The sequence below is a fragment of the Thunnus albacares genome, chromosome 18, assembly GCF_914725855.1.
Source record: "Thunnus albacares chromosome 18, fThuAlb1.1, whole genome shotgun sequence".
In the NCBI taxonomy this organism is placed as follows: domain Eukaryota; kingdom Metazoa; phylum Chordata; class Actinopteri; order Scombriformes; family Scombridae; genus Thunnus; species Thunnus albacares.
The window spans coordinates 30,009,017-30,032,889 of record NC_058123.1 but is presented as its reverse complement, the minus strand read 5'-3'; the positions used below and the strand labels follow the sequence as shown (position 1 = coordinate 30,032,889).

The following is a 23,873-nucleotide window of genomic DNA, read 5'->3' as shown; positions in this document are numbered from 1 at the left end:
ATCTGCCACCTACCCTGCATTCCATTTCCATGTCTTCAGTTGGAAATTCCCAGCTGAAAGATTGTTATTACAACCTTCTATACTGTATGTTCCAGTGATGTAGCTCAGAAAAACCAGGGAACATGGACAACATGGAAACTTTCTTTGTTCAAGTTAAAATGCTACTTCCCAACAAACTAATTGTGTGTTAAGAGGGATAATCAACAGGGTGACAGAAACACTGTGTGCTCAAATTTGCACAGAATGCTGACATGTTGTCAGATTCCTGTATCATAAACCAGAGTTGGAATTCCAACTTGAAGGGCTGTTGCATTTTAACAAATAGAAAGTTGGAATTTCCAAATATCTGACATCTTTGGGCAGCAGCACTAGTTGAGAACAGCAGTAGGACATCAATTTTCTCTTATTTTCCTACTTTTGATAGTTCCTTGGCATGCATTCAGCTGGGGTCCGTAGAAGCACCTTTATATAATGTAACATAGCACCATTTTTTCATATAGTTTTCCTATTATACTTGGACCCAACCATTGGCATGCATACACTCTAAAAATGTTGTTTTCTTGATTACCATTTCTAAATGTAGTATCATTTCAAACATTACAAGGCAGGTAATGAATATTCATACAGTACTTTACATGTAGAAGATGAACTAATACAGTACACATTAAAGAAAGTGCTAGAGTACAAAACTTCCTTGTTTTTTAGTCTTACTCTACAGGACTATAGGACACACCAATGTATTACATTACGTTTACCTAAATATACACCTTTTCACATTTTCATTTTTCAATTCAGTTCATTTTCAAATGATTACCAAACATGTACATCTCTACATTTCTCACTCCAAAACTCTGATAGTGAACAGAAGGCAAAACAAAACAGCAAACCAGAATGTCTTCTTCAGTAGGCATACATTCACATCACTCTACCTGCACAACCACAAATATACACGTACACTTTGTCAAGGTGAGTCCCACCTCTTTGAATACTCACTGTTGTTAAATGATCATTATCATCCTGGATGTGACTATGCCATCCAAATTTAGAGCAACTATCCAATGAGAACTAGTTTTGTGTTGGCTTCAACCAGTGGACTTTATCATTCCTATCTGCTAAAACAAAGCACATGCATGAAATTAAGCAAAGATAGAGTCAAATTGTAAAGGTGCTTTAAGGCGTCACGGTTGGAAACATTAGATCTTTGTTAACAGTCCAGATCTCCTTTCATCAAATTGTTCATCAAAGTCCATCCTGTAGCCTTCCTCCTGTAACGCTCTGCTGACTGTCCACTCTTATTGAAAGTTTGACACCAAATATCATACAGTTTCTCTTAAAGACTTAAAGCACCATACCAGCAGTTTGTGTGTATTGTATTTAAAGTAACAACTCAGCCCAAGATCTGTCTTTTAAGTATCACACACTCAGCTACTGTTTGTACTTTCCTCAAAGACTAGGAAGAGCAGCTGTGTTCAGAATATGGTGAGTATTGTGCTATCATTCTCCTGTGATGATTGTGATTATGACATTTAGCCACGTGTCCTGGCAAAAATATGGCTGTTAAGAAACTACAGAACTAACACATGGACAGCAAAATAGTTGAGGGGGAGCGTTGATTCTTGAAAACAAAAAATAAAAATCATAACTGTCATAAGCACATCATCACTCACTAGCTTTTGCCACAGCTGCATCTTATGAGATTGTTTTGACCATGAGATGCAGTTGAAAGGCCATCTCAATTTCATGTCATGGAAGCTCCAGAAAAAGTTGAGAAAAGCAGATGAGTTGAATACACTGGTAGGAAGTTTAACTGGACATTTTGATACTTCTGACAAAATAATGTTAAATTTAAGTTTATGTTAATTGATGTTTTCCTGCCACCATTAGAATCCAATGTAGCTGAAGTGAAGTTGACCACAGCTGCTGTTCTGTCAGTGAAGAATCTACAGTCACCTTTTAAGTCTACACATGGTCTGTAGACTTAAATTATTTCTGTATAATTTACCTAGAAAGTTTCCTGAAAAGAACTATGTAATTTGTTACTAATTATTGGGAAAATGGAGAAAGTAATTATCTGGATTATCTTAACCACTTCATTTGGGAAAGTATGAGTGTGTACATCTGAAATGCCACAAATAACCCCTCATTGCACAGAAAAACTGTGCACACAACTACGGTAAGCACAGCATGTCAGAGTTGAAGCAGGAGGTGGGTCTGTTAATTGAGATGGATGGGATGCTCCAGTTGTCCAGGCATCGGTTTGTAAAAGTGACTTACAAAAACCTGTGTTAATAAAATTGGTGCAACACAGCACGTCCCAGTGGTTATCTTCTCTTTAGTCTTCAGCAGTCTGTAAAATATTAGACCAAATTCTTTCTGATTCAGTCTGTGCAGCTGATTGCAAACAGCTTTGTTTTGTTTGTTTGTTCCTGATTTTGTTTTCTATATGACTGCAGGCTGGAAGATGAAGATACTGACTGTTGCCACTAAACAGGGAGTAACTGGTGAACACACGTACCATGAGATCACATTCTATGACGCTCAGACATCAGAGATTTATATTTGGTCGTCTGGTTGCTGTTGCTGAACACAATCTTTTGAATGCAAGAAGTTACCAAATTGACTTGATTTTTAGTCATAACATCTATGTTAGCTTATTGTTCGTTATTATTCTGGATCTGATTGAGCTTAGCAGTTGAACTATGCTGTCAAAACAGCAGAGCTGGAAATCTGATGACATGCTTTAGAAACAGCTCAGCAGTAATATAAAGTATACATGATTTGTTGGTCATCAGTATGCCTCTTTAAGAGAAACCAAAAGCTAAATATGAATATATAAAATACCAAATACTAATGTGTGTGTGTGTGTGTGTGTGTGTGTGTGTGTGTGTGTGTGTGTGTGTGTGTGTGTGTGTGTGTATAGATAGATAGATAGATAGATAGATAGATAGATAGATAGATAGATTGATTGATTGATTGATTAATTGATTTTAGAAGAAGAAAAGCGAAGGGGCATTTGTTTTTTAGGTAAAGTGCTTGTTCTTTTAAATCATGATCATTAAATGTACCCTCAGCTTTCTTTAGAATCTTTTTGGCTTGACAGTATAATATTATTTCCCAACAATAAAGAATATTTTATGAGGGCTCCACCAATGAGATCCAGTTCATCGTTTTGATTCTACAGAAAAGACAGGGGCATACAGGAGCATACATGTTGTAGAGCTGAGATCATTTTCATCTCATCCTAAAGTCATTGATCCTGGTCTCATGATGCTGTGAAATGAGCACAAAGCCATGACATCAAATATCCTTCCATACCACAAACTAGTTCCAAAGGGAACAGTCTGTTTTACAGAAGCACATTTCATTCACCAAAGAAAAAACTGGAGACAGTTTATAATTATGACTTCAGTGTCTCTAAATGACTTAGGTATGACTTAAATTTACAATTACAAGAGAAGCTATTTCAAAATGATGAGATCCTTATCTGTAATTACAAGAATTACAAGTTATAGATTTCTTGAAATTATGAGGTAGGCTATTGAAAGCTCTCTTTTTCAGGTGCACTAAGCAGGGGCAGGATGAGAAAAAGTATATTATCTTACAATATAGGTGGGTGTGATAGAGGCTGTCATAAACATGACACACTGACAGTTTGAATCATGTGGAAAGTTTTCCTCAAAGGAAACTTATTGTTGCCTAGGATGTAAACAGTTTCTAATATGAATACAGCAGCTCAGATTTACTGCCCAGAGCAGATGATGACTCTTAAAGTTGAGCTCATTTCTCTGGACATGTTGAAGATCCGTCACCATGTTTTCTGATCCTGAGGGAGTTACATTTATTTGACCTATGGTTTTTGTGGGGCTGTGTGAGCTGTTTTTAATGTATCAGTACAACACTGATTTACACTGCAGTAGAAACTAAAGAATATTAATTAAAATGACAGGTTTGTGGCACAGAGGTTTCAGTGATGCACTAAATGTAACTGAGAAAACCAAGTCAGACATATGAGACAAGTCCATCCAGCACTGCAGCAGCTCATAACTGCTGCACAGCTATCCAATATAGAGAAGTAATATAATAACATATAGATGTCGTTGGATCAAAAATAGCTCATCTTTAATGTTTAATGAAAAATGTAGTAATACAATTCTTAACACAGTAAGAACAAACCTCAAACATCAGTTTTGTTTCCCAGTATTTACAAAAATACTTAGGACTATTTCTCCTGTCCTTTTAAATGCTTAGTTGTTACTCCCTTGTTCCCCATATTTTTTCTTCCACTACATTTACGTACCAGTAGGAACCAGTAAGTATTTTATTAGTACCTGATTCATACAACCAAATGACACTGTAAAGTCCAAGCTTACTGTACTTACCAATACACCAAACTTTTTATTTTGTGTGTGTGATCATGTTAACTGGTTAAAAAACATTAGTTAAACATGAATAAAAGGGTTTCTGTAATTTCAGAGAGGTTTATATGGGTGTGACTTCACCAAATAGAGTAATATTTAGCAAAATATTGCAGAACACAAGCGCTCTGTGCTGTCTACCTGCTCTGAGCAGGCGGGTAGCAGACAATGTGAGATGCACTCATTCTTGGCACCAAGGTTGCAGAGTGCCACTGGCATCGCCACACCTCAGCCTAGTTTACTAAGAATGGGACAGGATCAGACGGACTCTGCATTTCACAAACGTACCATGTTGTAGTATGGTCTGTTAAGCTTGTAAAACTGTGAATTTTGAATTTGAACAGGTGATTCCACATTGAATATGATCTTTCTTTGGAGCAGTTGTTTGTTTTACCGCCTTAGTTTGTTCTCTTGCCAAACAATAAAGTTCGTCATGTCCACAGGGTGAAATCTGCACTTTAGGTTTTGTGCTCATTCCACAAAATTCAGTGTGAGACGTCACAGTATATCTGAAAATGATTCATTAATACAACTTTTGCATTAATATACACAAGATGAAGCCCAGACTGTCACCTCAATGACGGGGAGGGGGGGGGGGGGGTCAAGAACTGACAGACCATGATGGGAGTTGTGTTCAACTGCAGCTAATCAGACTCTAATAAGCAGGGATCTATGATTGTCACTTTAAACCAAAGGCATGGATAGAAGTGGTCCCTTTACGTCAACTGATTACAAAGCAGCAGAACAAAAGTGCAGCTTTTTTTAAAGTGCTTTTTGGGATGATGTTTGGAATTCTAAAGACAGATGACCATTACACCACTTAAAGAATTCACATTCCATTTCTAGGAGAGCAAAAAATATGTCTTCATCTTAATATATTGGCTGAGGAAAGATTTAATCTGAGAAAAGTTGCCTCTTAAGCCAAATTCACTGGGCATCGATGCTGAATCAATCAATCAGTGTAGAGAATTGACTACAGTATACAGTATATATTCTAATTCCATGTTATTTTTAAAATAAATTGTGCTTTGAATTATACTTTCTACACTGCTTTATATAACTTTTGCCATTTGTATGAAAATAAAACAACTCACTGAATATAGTTCACTCCCTACACCAGACAGTGCAACAAACGCACCAAACCCAACTAATCCTGTGCTTTTCATATACCTAAAGGCATCACAAGAACTGACTCTCACCAGTAACAAATCTTTTAACACTTGATTTTTCTAAACAGAACTGATTTTTTTTTCCTCCTTCACCAAGACCAGTCGTTTCATTACATCTCAACTCCACTAAACTGAGAGTTTACAGGAGTCAGCTGAGAACAAGACAGTACACGGCAGAGTTACACTGAGACGCAGAGCCCGACTCAGACACTGCTTGCTGTGGTTTGAAATGTCCGTGTTTGAGTTGCTTCTGCTCAGACATGGAGCAGACATACAGTACAGTACTAGTCGAACGTTTGGACACACCTTCTCAATCCAGTGAATGGAAACGTGACTATAGGTAGACTGAAGATTATGATTGGATCCTCCTTTGCACACAGGTTTTGTTTCCATCTGTATTATTTGAAAATAGGGCCACAAATTTTAAGCTTAATTTTTTCAGTTTTACACTGCCTTTAAATAATTTGTTGCTTTAACTTTAGTTTTAATACAAAAAAGAAGAATTAATTGGTAACTTAGTGCTGCAGATCAGTATTATCTCATAATACTGTAAGCACAAGGTGTCATAGTGTGCCAGAAAAAAAATAATGTAACATGAAGAATGCAGCAGGATTTATCTTCTCTATCAGGACACCTCAGAGTGAATTATGATGTAACCAAATGATAAAAACTTATTTAAATCTTTTTATCACTGAAAGTTTATTTGTAATCGATTCAGGCCATGGTGATGTTACTTTTACCAAAAAGTGTGTACCAAGTGTCATTTGATGCATCAGTATTGTTGCTATGACTATCTGCAGCTTAAAACACCTTGCACATTGAAACTTTTGACTGGAAGTGCATTTAAATGATCTCAATATAGACTTTCAATGGACACCAGCCAACCTATCAGAAACAAGTGTTTCTCATGGCCACAAACCATTGTCTATAAGAAATATATAAGATGTCTTTACAAATATATGAAATACATGTACTGTACAGATTCAGTGTTTGGAAGGCCACGTGACAGAATCTGCCCTTGACTGGGAATTTTGCTGCTAGTATCTGGCAAAATTATACATTTTGAACAGTGTCTTTTTAAAAAATGCATCAGGCACCAAAACATTGTAGACTGCAATATTATTTCAGACATGTCTCCACTTCAGCATGTCTGTAGATTGGCCACAGTTTACCTCACTGCCACATGGAGGGACATCTGCTGGGCAATCTGACATCCTACATAATAATTAAAAAAACAGCACAACTCAGTATTACATCCGCCCATCAGCTGCTGTCTCACTGAATGATTCTTTAGCAAATCATTGATTACAGCTCTGACATTTAATAATGATGGCTGAGATATCACTGCTGATAATGATGGACACTATAAATACCCACAGCCGTGCATAATGGTTGCACATAATGACAGATTCTCTGGCATCGATGCAGTCTGTGAAAGTGCTACTTCTTTCCTGTTTGTTCTACTAACAGATCTAAAGACAGTAAAGCATAATAACTGACTAATCACTGTTGTAGGGTGCTTAAGTCAGTGCTTAAGTTTGAATCGGGCCCTTTGTCATTAGTGACGACTCTTTTTTCATGCCAGTCAAATACAGGATACACAGAGCTCAATGTACAGCAAACTGCCATTCAAACTCTAATGGAAAAGTAGCACTTCATGGATTTTTAGGGACTCGTAGCCAAAAAGAACACACAAATAAGACAGACACTTTAAGACAACGTCATCACTTCCTTATCAGTAGATAGTAGGGATAAGTAAAATACACGGTTCTGCAGAAATGAGCACATTGTTGCAAGAAGGTTTGAAGCCCTGTTTGAGCAGGATGTTGAGCCCTTTCTATGCTTCCACTCATTTATCCAGCCATCGTACAAATGAGCACTGACATCAAGGTAACAATTCCTGTCTCTGCCTTCACTTATCTGTTTATGTCTTGTTGTAGATCTGAGTTGCCCTACAGGCTAACAACTTCATATGACAAACAGATCATGTGTGACCACATTTCCATAGCACCACTATCGTTAATTTTAAAAGAAATTCAAAATCAAATAAATAATTTTTCCTACACATTATGCCATTTTTGGAGATACTGGTGACATACTTATGACATGAGGAAATAACTCATCTTGATTTTCTCATTTCAAATATTATCAGTGTGTAAAGGTCTGAGTCTAAAAGGGACATGTAGTAAAGTAATATAAAATATAATTCTCAATATTTCAAGTATCCACAAGTTTTCTTTAAAGGCATCACTATGTTCACTTTCTAAGTGCTTCTAAGTCTGTAAGCCCAGTTGTTGGTCTGATTTTAACTTTGATTTACATATTACAACTGGTTGGACAAAATTAAGAAACAAAACAAAATAAATGCAATGTCGTAAAATAAAACCTACATCAGTGGTTTCCCACCTGGGGCCGGACCCCGTTAAGGGGTCGCAAGATAAATCACAAGATGATTAACATGATAGGAAAGTAGAGAAAATATATTTCTGTAACACATTTTTCAGACTTTGCTCTAATTTTAGTTTTTTACTGAAAATTAATCTGAGAAGTAAATTCCTCTTTGGCAAACTGTTCACAACTCGTAGATATGTGCAACTGTGATGAGGGGATGCAAATAAACATTATTTTGTGGTCACAAGCCAAAAAGTTTGGGTACCATGTTTCTCTTTCACAGTTATGTGATTTTTTTTTTCCAAGTGATAAAGAATGGGGAGCAAATGGAAATATAGAGCTGTGTTCCTCCAAGTTTCAGTACAGAGCCAGTTTAGGTCTGCCCCTGGTTTAACACCTTGTCTGTGATGGAAGTATTTCAGCTGCATGTTTCAACTGTCTGGAATTCATCTGAAAAAAACAGACACACTTCCATTTTTAACAGTCTAGCTGTCCACACTGGTATAACTGACCCAGAGCATCTTTTTACGCTTCAGATCTATCGTATTTTCTGTCATGATAGTATATAGCACTGTGAGCACTGCCTACACAGCAATGCAGGCACTGAGGGAGGACTGAGGATGCTGTTGCATGGCCAGTGTAGATCATCTCCTCTGTGCTCAGCAGAACTCAGCAAATAAAGCATGTTAAATCTGAGCTGGTAGACTATAATTGTCATATAGTATAAACAATGTGACTATAGCACGTATACACGTCCTTACAAATAATGAGATCTATGTATGTCTTCAGACCACAGTCACTGTCTGTTTTCTATTTAACTGGGTATTTGGATGGTGAGAAGACATCCTCTCAATATTTTATTCATACAGTGATCTGTTCCAGTGGGAAAAGCCACAAGTCAATTCTTTTTAAAGTGTTATGTAGTTGAGGTTTCAAAGCAGGTAACAAATCAAATATCAGTATTTGAGTGTGACTCAGCTCAATGAAACACGAAGTACCAGTGTTGGATAGAATGATAAAGGTAATGTATTGCACTAGCTAGTGAATCTTCTGATTCGTTTTCTCTCATTTGCAAACTTTGTTAACTGATCTAAGTTGGTTTGGCTTTCACACTGACAATAGCACTATGGCAGAACAACACAGCCAGAGTGTGTTGAACTTACAGTAAATTCCTATTTGGGGCCAAATGGCCACCGGGGACCCCACCATACAGCAAATTCCACATGTGAGGTCCACAGTTCATTTTTAGTTCCAACTTGATTATAAATGTACTAATTAAAATCTTATATTTTTTCTGTTTGTACAAATTCTTAATTTCCCTGTTTCATAAAAACTATACTACACATATTAAGTTAATTCATCCTATATATGTAGGTTTAATTTTTACTTAGCTATGATTGACAGTTTTTCTGCACCTTTGTACATTGTAAAACTGTTAACCAATATATTTGTGGGAAAGCATTAAAGTGGCTTCCTGGCTTACACCACATTCATAATATCACCTTTCTATATCATTTATTACCATTTTACAGTGCACGCTTAAATTTAAAAGGGGAGGGGTAAGGGGGATTTTAAAATTCTGCTCAGGGCCCCACATAGGCTTGGGCTGGCCTGGCATTAAATCGCAATGAGAAATGAAATGATTGGGAAGTGAATGGATGTATGCATTAGGCTATGAATGAATGACTTCTTGGCAGGTTAAATTTTGTGTTTACCAGCCCTTGACAGATGAGCCAAAAAGTGAATGAGGGACACTGCATCTAGTGTAGTATTGTAGGGACACATACAGTACATCATGTATTTAGGGGTTACTGTCAGGTCTGGAAATTTTCGTCACTAACAGAATCCCTAGAATACATGCAAAAGCACAGGCGCAGCCTACTGCCTAGGTCAGTCCTCCTGCTCCTCACTGTCCTGCCGCGCGTCTGTCCTCTTCTCTTTGTGACAGGAGAAAATCCGTCGCATCTCCTCTTCGTACCTGATGAAATTCTCTCCAAATCTAGCCCAGGCTTTTAGGGGAACTGTGATGGTGTTTCTGTACGGCTGTCGCACTTCACTAATTTTTAAAAAGACACCATATCGGTTAGAACCGACGTCAAAGTAAAACCTCTTGTTGTCCACCCGAAAGGACGCAGCCTCTGGAAGCTCGGGGTTGTCGTCGTGGTTTCTGGATCCGGCTCGGCCGCGGTCGTCGCTGTCTTCGTCGCCGTAGTCTTCAATCAGCTGTGACAGCGCGTCTCTGAACTCGATGAGCCCCTGAGCAGGCAGCACTATGGTCTGCTCGATGCCCTGTCCGTAGTAGCCCATTGTGCCGTGTCCTTTACTGACAGTCTGCCGAATGCGGAGGAACCTACCTCTCTGGTTCTCCTTCAGGTCCAGAAAGTACTTTCTGTTATCCCTCTCGATGAATTCGCTCTTGAGAACGCGGTGTGCATGGTCATCGGACACCGCAGAGCCGGTGGGAGACAGCACCGTGTGGTGCTCTTGCGCTCTCCTGCGGAAATCGTGCGCGCGGCCCTGGCCATTGTTGCTGTGCTCCTCGAGCTGCGGAGGCGCCAGGCCCCCCCGCAGCCCGATCCGGGCGTAATAATCTATGAAGTCTCCTAAGCAGTAGCGTAGAGCGGGAGCCATCGACATGGACAGCGTCAGTTTGCTCTTCCTGATGTTATCATGTCGGCCTCTTCCTATCCATACCTCGGCTATTTTGAGGAAGCGTCCGCGAACACTTTGCTTCACATCCAGATAGAAGCGTTTCTTCTGGATGTCGACGCGTTTGGAGGCTAACTCCTGGATGTCATTGCCCTGCTGCTGTGATCCGGTCTGGACATACTGCTGAGGATATGTGGGTCTTGATAAAGAATCTGATGCAATCTTACCCTTGCCTCTTTCCATCCCTCTGCAACATCCATCAGCCATCATGATTTATATTCCACCATTAGCCAGCACAGGACAAAGCGATTCCCCCATCCCAGTGGGCGATTAGTAGAAGAATTAAGCAAGCTTATTCATACAACTGGCTGGAGCTTCAAACAAGTTAGCGAGATGCCACGAATGACCTGAAAATGGCAGCTAGTTTGGAGTCATCAGCTGATCGAGTTTCTGTGTCCCAAATAAAGGTCAAGCAAGACTATTTAGCCATTTCCACTGCAAACTTCCATGCCATTTCCATCACCTATTTGCCTTACAGCTACCCTTTTTCACCGAGGGAGCCAAGGAAGCAGCCAACCTGAAATGGGAGGAGGCGTCCAATACTACATGAACCCGATGAACCAACCCCCCCCCACCCACCCCCCTCTCCCCCGTCCTGAGAATACCTCAGTTAAAGAGACACGATTTACTGTAGAGGCTGTGTCTCTCTCACATAGGATACTCTCTATTCAGCTGCAGCGAGCTCATCTGCGCCTATTATACATGGAATATATGTTTAGGAGAAAATAATGCCCCCAAACATCAAAACATACAGTACTCCAGTTACTAAATTATTTCCATTCTTGGAAATCTAATTCATTCAGGAGGGATACAGATCCTGACAAATACATGGTCAAAATTTTGACAGCGTCTCATGACCTGGAAAAAAATCCTCATACAGTAAGTCAGAACTTATACTGTCATTATAATGACTTGAAATATAATAGCTTAATGATGACAGAGGGTCGCAGGTACTGATGAGTTTCTTGTCTTCTGTTAATGAAGTGACTTCTAGTCATCATTAGTTAACATTAATTATATTAATATATTATAAGTCTAACTTACATGTAGGTTTATCTCCTGTACCAAAATATGATACTTTTGCAGTCATGAAGACTCACTGCAATGATACTAATGTCCTGTAGAGGGGCCTTGTGTCAAAGTTTACATGGTGCTTATTTGTGTAAACAGGTGGACAATAGGGGCCCAGAGCTCATTTTTGCCCTGGAATCCCTGGGGAGTCTATCTAGCTATGCTCAGTGGCCCTCAGGCCCTCTAAGATCAACAATAATAGTAGGATACAGTCACTGGTATATTATGTAGGCTACATCCTAGTAATACATAGTGATTAGACAATATGTTCCACCATTAGGGTGGGAAAAATCAATCAAGAGGCCTTCAGCAAATCAACTCTCTTTAACAAACAGTGACAGGAACTACAGTCAATCAAATCACTTCAAACAAAGTGAGAAGAACCATTGTGCAATCTAAATTTTACATTACAATTTTTGACTGGACCGGCCATGGACCAGCCCTTTAATCCTGAATGTCTGTCACTGACTGACTGAGTAATGAAGTTACACCATAGGTTGGCCAGCCCAGTGTTGGAAAGTATACCTGGCTGCAGTCTGCAGAACGGGGCAGCGTTCAGTATCAAATGTTTTTTTTTTACAGCCCACCGTGATTTGATTGGTTTAAGTGAGTGGGCTTAAATATCGATTTCATTAGTTTGGACGTGAGTTTGGGCTTGGTTAAACAACACAGTCAGTTCATCTATCTATTAAAGGAAGGATCCCTGTATGTATATATGTGTGTCCTTTGCATATCTCTTGAACCGTTAATCCGATTGACTCCACACTTGGCTGGTGTATGGCTGGGGAGCAAAGGGAGTGCAGTGTCAAATTTGGTGCAATTTGGACACATGATACATTTAATATTAATAAACTCTGAATACACCAGCAATCAGCGAGCCGCTCCGCTCTGTGTGGGGGGCAGGGCGGAGCTTCACGGCTCTGCTGACTGACTCTAGCATGTCAGGGAGAGACCAGAGTTGTGGCATGACACGAGTTAGAGAAAAGTGCTCTAAAAAGAGAGGACAGTGAAAATGGAGCTTTTAATCAAGAATTGACACTCTTACCCTGTGTCCAGACAGAAAGCTTAGCATTAGCAGCATGTTTAGCAGATCAGCAGCAGCAGCAAGTGAACCGTTGTGTGCATGGAGTCGCTACTCGTTTCCATAGTGTTCCAGTCATTTTTACTGCTTTCTTTTCATCCAAAGGGGAGCATGGCTGCAACATAGATCCTTGTTACAAGACTATCATCAATGGTGGAATGTAACTAAAGTGCATTTACTTAAGTACTGTACTTAAGTACAAATTCAAGGTTCTTTTCCTTACTCAGTATTTCCATTTTATGCAGCTTTATACTTCTACTCAACTACATTCAGAGGGAAATATTGTACTTTTTTACTTCACTACATTTATCTGACAGCTATAGTTACAAGTTACTTTCCAGATTACAATTTTTTTATACCCTTCCTTCCCAGTGAAAACTATGTATCTCCAAATTTGGTGATTTTGAATGTTTTTGATAAATTGAAGGATTAAGTGTTCCTTCATGGGTTGAGAAAATTCTCCTCCTTCTTAAACTAAATAAACTTTTTTTTTTTAAAAAAAAACAACAACCTTGGATTAGCTGGAAAATGCATTGTCACAAAGCCGAAAATAGGTTGCTTTTCTGAGCTCATGAAAAGTTTACTTTTTAGAGATACGTAGTTCTCACAGGACAGTGACACTACAAACATGTGATGACCTTATAGAATGATGTATTGCTGTAGATTAAACTACCCAACAGTATATAAAGTAGATAGAATTAACACAACCTTAAACATCTACAGCAGTAAAATGCAACATAAATGTAATGCAGCAGTAACATTAAAAACATCATATATAATAGTAATACACTGACAGGGACAATTGTTCTGCAGAATGAGCACTTTTATTTTTCATGCTTTAAGGAAGTTTTGCTGATAGCACTTACATACTTTTACTTAACTAAGTTTTTAAATGCAGGACTTTTACTTGTAGTGGAGTATTTTCACAGTGTGGTATTGCTACTTAAGTAAAGGATCTGAATACTTCTTACACCGACTATCAATGTGTTGCAGGGTTGATGTCAATGTGTAAGCCTGTTATTAATGTAAGCCCAATGCCAATGTAGTGTTTAGTTCAACCACATGACCACTATTTAAAGAGTTTCACATATTACAGTGTATTTGAGTTTGGGTGCAGAGACAGGAACTTTATCTGGCACCTGGTATGTCTGCCATGAGTAAAACTAGACCTACAATTACGTAGCACGTCCATACAAATCCCTTGTACACTTTGTACAGGTTTGTCTCAGCGTCCCCACTTTGAAGGAGGAGAGTGAGAGGGATTTTAATAGGGCATTTTTTTTGTTCTCAAAAAATAAAAGTAAAAAAGACAATTGCATATCAGGTCTGCACAAACACCCCTACTACTATTAATTTATATAGCACTTTTCAAGAGACCCAAAAGACACTTTACATTATAAACATAATATACTGTGAATATAAAGTACAACACTACATAAAAGCAACAAAAGTGGTGAAATTACAGAGGAGGAGAAAAACCCATAGAGAGAGAGAGGGTGGCATAGGTGAGGGAAGGTAGAGGGAGAGGGCAATGTTTTTAGTCTTGACTTGAAGAGATGGGCGGATGGGTATGTCAGTGTGAGCAAGCAGTTCTTGACCATCTTGTTCACTCCGAGGTTGCGGGCAAGTGATGAAGGAGAGAAAATAGTGTTATCAATGGTTAGAGATGGTACCATGTTTGTATAGATTGATGGCGCCCTTGAGCTATTTTGCCACACCCATGCCCAAGACCCATATCCAATATCAATGTATGCCACTTCTGATGCATGTGAAAAGTTTTGTGAGTTTTGGATCACCCATAGCACCTCAATGATAAAAGTAATTAGGGGCCGCTAAAGAGCTGAAATGCCACACCTAAGCCCAATTTTGATACCAATTGAAGCATTTATTAGTTCGAACATATAGGCAAAGTTTGGTTAGTATGTTTTTGTAAAATGAAAATTGATGCATGAAATCAAAAATGGCTGGCTAATAATAATAATAATAATAATCTTTACAAAAACAATAGTTTCCATGGACTTTCAGTGCCAGGGACCATTGGGCCCCTGGCACTTTCGTGCTTGGGCCCTAATTAAAGCTGCAAGTAGCTATGATTGGATCCTCGCACCTTTGTGTATGGCGGGGTGTGCTGCAGTCAAAGTGTTTTTATTGCAGAGGAACATGATGCAGCAATACATTTACCAGAGGGCAACAGACACTGATATACATTCTCCTGAATGTTGGACATTGCATTTAGGAGATAAGTATTATTTCCAGTGTCCACTATATGGTGATAAAAAACACACACTAAATGTACATTATGTTGCTGCATATGAAATGTTGACCACACAATTTCATGTAAATCAAAGGAAGTTTATAACATAAGGCTTACTTCATGTTGCTACTAGGCTGCGCTACACAAGTGGGTCATTAATGCAGCAATTCATTAAGTCGACGTTGTCTGACATGCATATACATTGTCATGAATATCAGAGGTTGCATGAAGGAGTTAAATATCAATTCCTGTGTCCACTATGTGACACTAGAGAGCACCCACTAATTATACGTCATGTTGCTGTATATCATGTGTAGACCACACCATGTAAATTCCATGTAAATAGGATGATGTTTGCCAGTTACAACAACTTCCTGTTTCATGGCAAAACATGAAATTTACCAGCATGTCACATCAAGGGGGTTCTGTGAAAAGTCACGATTTTGATGACTTTTATTTTCAAAGGTCTTAAGATGACACTGATCAAACTTGAAATCAGGTGGGTCAAATCTTAAAATACAACCTCTGCAAATGGCAAAAACTGCGAAAATTGCAAAGTAAATTTAAAATGGCTGACTGTTGGACTTAGGGTATGGCTCCAAGAGGTTTTTTTGAGTGACTGGACACAATACATGTGCCTACCAAATTTCGTTCATCTATGTCAAATTCAAAGGTAGGGACTTTGACTTTGAAATTTTCTAGGGGGCGCTATAGAGCCAATTTGTGATGTTCAAGCCCAAGATACATATAATTCAATGTCAATTCAATGTCAGTGTTCACAACTTCTAATGTATGTGCAAGTTTTGTGGGTTTTTGAGAACTCCTAGCATCTCAAAAATGCTAAAACTAATTGGGGGGTGCTATAGAGCCAACATGCCATGCCTGAGCCCATTTGCAATATGAAACTGAAACACTAGTTCAGTTTCATAGCACCTAGCACCTCAAAAATGCTAAAAGTAATTAGGAGGTACCATAAAGCCAACGTTCCACGCCCAAGCCCAATTGCAATATCAAGTCGAAATACTGACTATTTCGGACATTGGTACAAAGATTCATGAGTTTTTTCGCATCCTAAATTCCTCAAATGTGTTCGTAAAATGAAAATTGATGCACAAAATCCAAAATGGTTGACTTCCTGTTGGGTGGAAAAATTTGAAAAAATATATATTATGTCGATAATGATGAGCACGATGAACCCACCGAATTTCATGCACATCAAAGAAACTGTTCCAAAATGGTCCTGTGTTTGAGGGAGCTATGGAGCCTGCTAGCCACATAAACATTACAGAACAGAATTTTCACCAGTTCTGACGTGTGTGCCAATTTTTGTGAGTTTTTGAGCATCCTAAGCCCCTCAAAAATGCAATGGCATACTATAATAATAATAATAATAATAATAATAATCCCTTCAAAACCAATAGGTTCCTTGCACTTTCAGTGCCAGGGGCCCAACGGTCCCTGGCTAGTGTTCCAAGATCTGCCTCCAACTTAACTTTTCCACATTGTAATTCTGCTTCCTTTTGAGCCTGTTCCATTTTTAATTGTGCCTCCTTCTCAGCAAATGCAGCACGTGCTTTTGCCACTTCAGCCTGGCGTGAGCTCTTGCTGCAGCACTGGCGGATGAGGATGTTGTTACTCCACATATTGGACAATGATATGCTGTCATAGCTTTTTCACTGTACTGTCTTTGCTGAGGTGTTGTAACTTCAACTAGACAGCCAGCCAAACTCCATACAAACAGCACAGGAGTCAGGATGTAGCATTCTAGCTCTGTCTTTTTATTCCAGACCCAATGTGTATGTAGTTGTGTATCAGGAGTGAAGCTGAAAAAATAACAAAAGAACAACATAATAATCTCATCTATACAAAGATAAGTTGTTTTTACCAAATATTGATGAATCGTACCAATCACCATGAGATATAAACGAAATAAGTAACAAATACTAACAAATGGTAACAAACTAACACCAATATGGCTGATATTCAAATGGTAAGGCATGCATAGGCAAAGTGATTAGGCCTTCATCCTGTGGTTTACTTAGCATAGACACCCAATTAAAATATGCAAACATTAGTATAAACATCCACACAATATTGTCTAACCACCTTAACAGCTATATGAATCTACTCAAATGATGTATACAATACAGCAGTCACATGTAATTAAGTAGGCATCACATACAAACTGGGCCAAATGGTTGACAGAATACTTGTCAATATCTCAATCTGTTAAAAATCAAATGAGCAATTTACAAGCAATGCTTCTGCTGGGAGAAACAACCAGATGACACCAGATAGACTGACTAACTGAGATCCAGCCACAGGCTCTAGCCTTCAACAAGACCATGGCTCCTATTGTCTTTTCCTAACCACTTTTCCTTGACCTCAATGGAAAACTTCACAAGGTCAAGGAAAGATGTGAAGGAGAATTCATAAGGACTTAGGAAAAGTCAACTGCGGTGCTGAGAGAATCTGACTGCATTTACACGGGGCTACATAATTATGCGACGGCGGATGATATTGACGTAGGTCTGCTGTGGTGAAACTACAATGTTCTTAAGATGGACTACAAAAAGCACATTTACATTTTAAAGTGCAAAATACACTTTAAAATAACTTCATTATAAAAAGGTCAGAATTGAATTTAAAAAAGGAATATAGCCCACCAGTCACAAAACTGAAACGAAATTGTCACATTGAGAATGCTTGCTCAGACTCACCCTCCTGAATCCCAATTATTGTATGAAAACAAATGTTAAATGTATGACATAACATGTTAGGCCTACAAATCTACTACTGTACATAATCATCGTTCTTAAGTTTCAAACATGTTGAAGTAAAAAGATCATCTGACTAAAAACGTCTCATATCCTTCATATCTTGAAAGACAGACTTCTGTGTTAAAGTTAATATGGTGATTATAATCTTTTATTAGCCTACAATGCATATAATAGTTTAAGAACCACCACATACAAACCCAAACACTTTGAAATATTGACTTGTTTGTGCTTTAAAGTTGCTCTGGTTGATACAGGCTGTGGGTCCGTTTCCCTTCCATCCAAAGCTCTGCTCAATTTGTTTGATAACAGGATAAACAAATATCTATCTATCTATCTATCTATCTATCTATCTATCTATCTATCTATCTATCTATCTATCTATCTATCTATCTATCTGTAGCCATATCCATCAATCCATCAGTCAATGACAGTGATTTTGTACAGATGCAGTGGGGGCAGATAATATAGATATAACAATAAAAGTGAAAAACCAGTTGTTTTCTGGTTTTGATTTAATTTCTATTGCAATTGCCGATTTGAAGACGAAAACAGGAAAAGCACACAGATTTCTGTTACATTTATTTATTCTGTTATCAAACAAGCTGAACACAGCTTTGGACGGAGGGGACACGGACCGCTGTGGATGTGTAATGTGGGTTTAATCGTTTGAATTTGTGAATGGTGCATCGCTTGCTGCCGCAAGGAATTGTGGGACGAAATTATCTCCTTTCCTTTCCTAAAGGATGATCAAGTGTAACCTATGCTAAAGGAGATTAGAAAGGAAGCATTAGAGCACCTTTCCTTAACAGTTAGAGAATTCGACCAGGTCTTATCATGGCTGCCACTTAGATACTTCTGGGTCATTTCACTCAGTTAGGAACCTTCCTAAGCAAAAAAGACTGCAGCCCACTGCTCACTAAACTTTCTACTTCTAGTCTGCACAGGAAGTGATGCTATACAGACTATACAGTAGAAGGCACTAACCTACATGAAACACACAAAAAAATATAGACATATAAACATAGAAATTGCCTGAAAGTCAAAACTCTGAGTTTAGTAGCAGAAAATAAGTCATCTAGGTCTTTATGTCCTTAAGGCATGCTTGGAGTTCAGTGATTGGTGTCATCTGGCTTCATTGATAAATATAATTGGGTATCATCTGCATTAAACTGAAAATTTATGGAGTGTTTCCTAATAATGTTACCTGAAGGAAGCATATATAAGATTAATATTATTGGTCCAAGCACAGAACCTTGTGGAACTCAATGTCTAAAACCCTGCCTACTTGCTGCCGTACGTGCAACAAAATCTGGCAGTAAGGGAGACAGTACAAACAATTTATAATATAATATAATAATATTTATAATTTTACAACTGTTGAACAAGCAGAACATAAACTTAAATATGATGTCTTTGACTTCCAGCAGTCAACTTCCCTCTCATCCACAGCCGCTATTTCACACATCTGGCGCTGGATAAACATAGCAGCCCAGCTAAGCTGCATTGTTTGACCGGGCCTGAAAGCTCCATTGTGAAGCTGGCGCTAAGGGGAGAGAGGTCTTCTTGCTATTTCTCATAAAATTAAAGCTATTTTATTTCTGATGAAGAGCTTAAAAACACTGAATTACAACCGCAGCATACTTTCTGCATCATGTCCTGCCTTCTGCACCCCTTGCCCAAACCAAACGGAATATTTCCAGTAGGTGAGAATGTATCTGACATGGACAATCTCCTGCTGTGTGCTACATGTGTGAAAAGGCAACCCCAGAAAATTTCTGGACCTGATTCCTCAGACATCGTCTTGAGTTCATATGTGAAAACTGCTTAACTTTTGCATGCATGGAAGATTCATCGTTAACATGTACAAACCAAAATTGATCTGTTAAATAGAACTTAAACCAGCTTACTGCAGTTTCTTTAATGCCAATTAAATGTTCCAGTCTCTGTCATAAGATGTGATGATCAATGGTGTCAAATGCAGCACTAAGATCTAACAAGACAAGTACAGAGAGAAGTCCTTTGTCCGTTGCAATTAGGGGGCAATTGTAACTTTCACCAGTGCTATGATGCACTCTAAATCCTGATTGAAAATCCTCAAATTAACTATTGTTATGTAGAAAGTCACACAACTGATTGGCCACTGCTTTCTCAAGGATCTTAAAGAGACAGGGAAGGTTAGATATAGGTCTGTATTTAGCTAAAACATCTGAATCAAAAGTAGTCTTTTTAAGAAGATGTTTAATTACTGCTACACCCTTTCATGCATAGTGGTCACTACAGTGGACAGCTATTTAAAAGCCATTTTCTTAGATATGCATGGGTTTTGATGGTATAGTTGCACATCAGCCACCACAGTGGACTCTAGTGTGTCATCCCATACACTGCCATCCATTGGCCAGCCTTTGTAAGTGCAACACAAATTTCTTTTATGTTCGGAGAAAATGACGATTAATCATCTGTCCACTAAGTTGGACATCATGCATCTTATTTTATTTTTATTTGTTTGTTTATTTAACAGGGACAGTGCACATTAATAAACATTGCTGTAAATGCGCAAGAGTTAGCCAAGAGGCTATTTTTCATCTGTAGTCCTGAGTCCATCGCTGGCTATATTTCAACTACAATTATACTATTACTGCAACTTTGTTGTTCTTGAAAATACTTCATCTGCAGTAACTTTTTTGGCTGTAAATCAATTGATTTTATGTTATTAGAATGTACCTTGCAGTTTTAGGGGGCTAAGGATACTGAGGGAGCTGAGGGGGGGCTGAGGATGCTGAAGGAGCTGAGGATGCTGAGGGAATGCCTGACACCTCAAAAGAATGTCTTGATTAGAAAAGAAGGATCTTCTGCATTTCAAGTCATCTGTAGCTCATGTGCTAATAAATGCCATAAGACAAAGGGAAGAGGCTGGGGAGTCAGGAACAAGGTTCAGTGTTTTTGGATTGCATTGAACAGTATTAGAATATGTTAAAATATGTTAAAACATTAGTTTAACAGCTTTGACAATATATATTATTTTATATTTTCAAATAATATACAATCGTATTAATTGGTTTGTTAAATACATATTCCTAAAGTTGAAAACTCAAATGTATGCTGTCCACCTGAGTGGACATGTGAAAAACTCCTTGAAAAATGCATATTTAAAAAGTTCAGATATTTTTTTATATAATATATATATATAGATAAAAAATCCTGACTGAGGTTATCATAATTCATGCATGAAAGGGTTAAAGGAGTGTGGTACGTAGGCTGTTACCAAGATTGATCATATCTAGTAAAGAAGTGCTAACTAAGGGTAAGACTTCCTTAAGCAACCTAGTTGGGATGGGGTCTGAGAGACAGGTTGATGGTTTAGATAAAGAAATTGTCGAATTCGTTGAAATCAAATTGTAGAAAAACAGTAAATATATATAAGATTTTACAGCTGTTTCTAAAGGTTCCTGTGTTTGGGGATAAATTGGGGCCTGTTAAGGGCAGGAGGTGATGAATTTTGTCTCTAATAGTGTTAATTTTATCATTAAAGAAGCTCATAAAGTCGTTCCTACTGAGAGCTATAGGAATGCATGGATCAATAGAGTTATGACTCTTTGTCAGCCTGGCCAAGTGCTGAAAACAAACCTAGGGCTGTTTTTATTCTCCTGTATTAATGATGAGTAATAGGCGGCCCTGGCATTACAGAGGGCCTTCCTATATGTTTTAAGACATTCTTGCCAGATTAAGCGAGACTCTTCCACTTTTGGTGGAACGCCAAATCCTTTCAAATTTTTGCAATGTTTGCTTAACTTTGTGGGTTTGGGAGATGATCTAGGAGGGACTAAAGTTAGCCACAGATTCCACTGTTGTATTGAGACATGGCATTGAATTCAATGCTGATGGAAATGCTTCCTTATAAAATTAGTTACAGCACTATCAGAGAGACATTTATCCAATGGCGTGTAGTCCAGTAATAGGAATTCAAAAGTAATGGTCTGATAAAATAGGATTTTGTGGAAGGACTATTAAATGTTCAGTTTCGATGCCATATCTCAGAACAAGGTCGAGGGCGTAGTTAAGGCAGTGAGTGGATTTATTTACTCTCTGAGAGAAGTCTAATAAGAGATGAGATAAATGCAGAGCTAAGACTATCTTTATGGACATCCACATGAAGATTAAAGTCACCACATTATCTGTACTAAAGACTAAGTTTGATAAAAACTCTGAGAATTCAGATAAAAAGAGTTTGGGCCAGGACAGGGCCAGGCAGTACACTATAACAAATAGAATTGTCTGTAACATTTTCCAGATTGGGTATGAAAGACTAAGAGCAAAGCTTTCAAATGAGTTATGATTAAGTTTAGGTATAGGGTTGATTATAAGGCTTGAGTTGCTGGCTGGACCTGCGCCAGACATGAAGAGAAAAAAACATTACTTTCAGTGTTGGCTTTTATTCTCTGTGTCGTGTTACTGCAAAATCTAAGTGTCTGCCAAATTACAGACTGCAAAGTCTATTGTGTGTTCATCTAAAGAACTGAAGCATGCTTTACTTTGCAAAAGCTTGACCTCCAATAATTAATAAGGTGTAAAATCAGAATAACAATTTATGTAATCTATGCTAAACCAACAGTTTCATTAACACATTGGATCTCATATATTGATTAAAAAAAACAAAACAAAACATCTAAAACACGTTCTGCCCATGTGTCAGGTGCTCCTTTGCTCATTCTAAAATTAACTACAGATATAGAAATACATATTACAAAATGATTGACAGGTGGACTGAACTCTATATTTTAGATAGCTAGCAGGATGTTTCAAATTGTGTGACAAACATAATGTGAAACTTAGGCTACGTTTTGTTCTCCATACCGGCGATATCTACTTCATAATGTAACTGCAGGTTTCTCTGAGGATACAGGTGCTTCTCTGTCTCCAGGCTAAGATGACAAACACCAGCTAAGAAGTGCCTGATTACCTCAAAAGGATTTCACGCTGGTGCGGCACTCACATTCACAGCTAGCTAGCATCCACTCACAAGGTTAGCCAAAAAGGTCAGATTTCCTCCCCTATTAATATGAACAATTACTTTAGTCTGTTCTGTTGATCAATATAATTAGGCAAATCTGAGTGAAATAGATTAGCTGGTTCACTTGTCAATTAGCTACTTCACCACCAAGTTGATGACTATTAGTAGTAGTGCTAGTAGCCTATTAATAGCTAGGACCTCAGCTAGCTAATGTGTGAAGTAAGCTGGTTAAAAATGTACATAATAGCCTAATGAGTTTATGGTCTCAATCACTAGTTTCAAGTCTTCTTCAATACAGCATGATGTTCCTTTTTTGTAAATTATGGTCCTAGTTAAAGTAAACTAGATGATAAAGCACAGCATGCTTTAGGGCGTGGCTACTTTGTGATTGACTAGTCGTTATGAAAATTAACTTTAACGTTTTGTTCGCCTAAAAAAGTCTTGTTCAGCATTTGATTGTACTACAAGACCCTCTAAGGAGTTGGGTGTTCAGTTTTTTCTAGCAAAAACTAGCATTAACATTAGCATTATCTCAATTGACCATAGACCATAAATGCACAGTACTAACCCAGCTAGCAGCTAGCACTAGGATCATCGCCAGCTTCTCATCCAAATATGGTCACACAGTCAAATCTCAAATCGCTAATCTCAAGGCTTCAAAATGGCAGTCCACCCATGTGGTTGACGTTACGGTGACTACATCCCCACTTCCCAAGTCCATTTCTGTCAGGACAAGAAGCTATACACAATACAAGCAAAAATGCTTGTGTGGTCAAACTTATTAGATATCAATCAATAGGTATGAAGTAAAAAGTCTAAATTTTGACTTAGAATCTGTGGTTATTCAAAATGTCAAATTACCATGAGTATTTTTACTTTTGTAAAGTCTAAAATTGCATCTATCCTTTTTATTTTTTCATAGACTTCCATAGACTTTTGTGGAAGAATGTCAATTATACATGTCTTAACCATAAGAATGCCAGCTGACATCAACA

At 38.2% G+C, this 23,873-nt stretch overlaps 1 protein-coding gene across 1 annotated transcript; it reads right to left on the bottom strand.

Annotated features, from left to right (window-relative positions):
- Positions 1-2,939: 2,939 nt before the first annotated feature.
- Positions 2,940-11,202, bottom strand: purg (purine-rich element binding protein G). Its single transcript, XM_044334606.1, has one exon. The coding sequence runs from the start codon at positions 10,892-10,894 to the stop codon at positions 9,866-9,868; it is 1,029 nt and encodes a 342-aa protein (XP_044190541.1). The 5' UTR covers positions 10,895-11,202; the 3' UTR covers positions 2,940-9,865.
- Between the last annotated feature and the right edge of the window lie 12,671 nt (positions 11,203-23,873).

What these genes read in the sequence shown, in the direction of transcription:
- purg (XM_044334606.1), bottom strand. Translation starts at nt 10,894, where the DNA reads ATGATGGCTGATGGATGTTGCAGAGGGATGGAAAGAGGCAAGGGTAAG.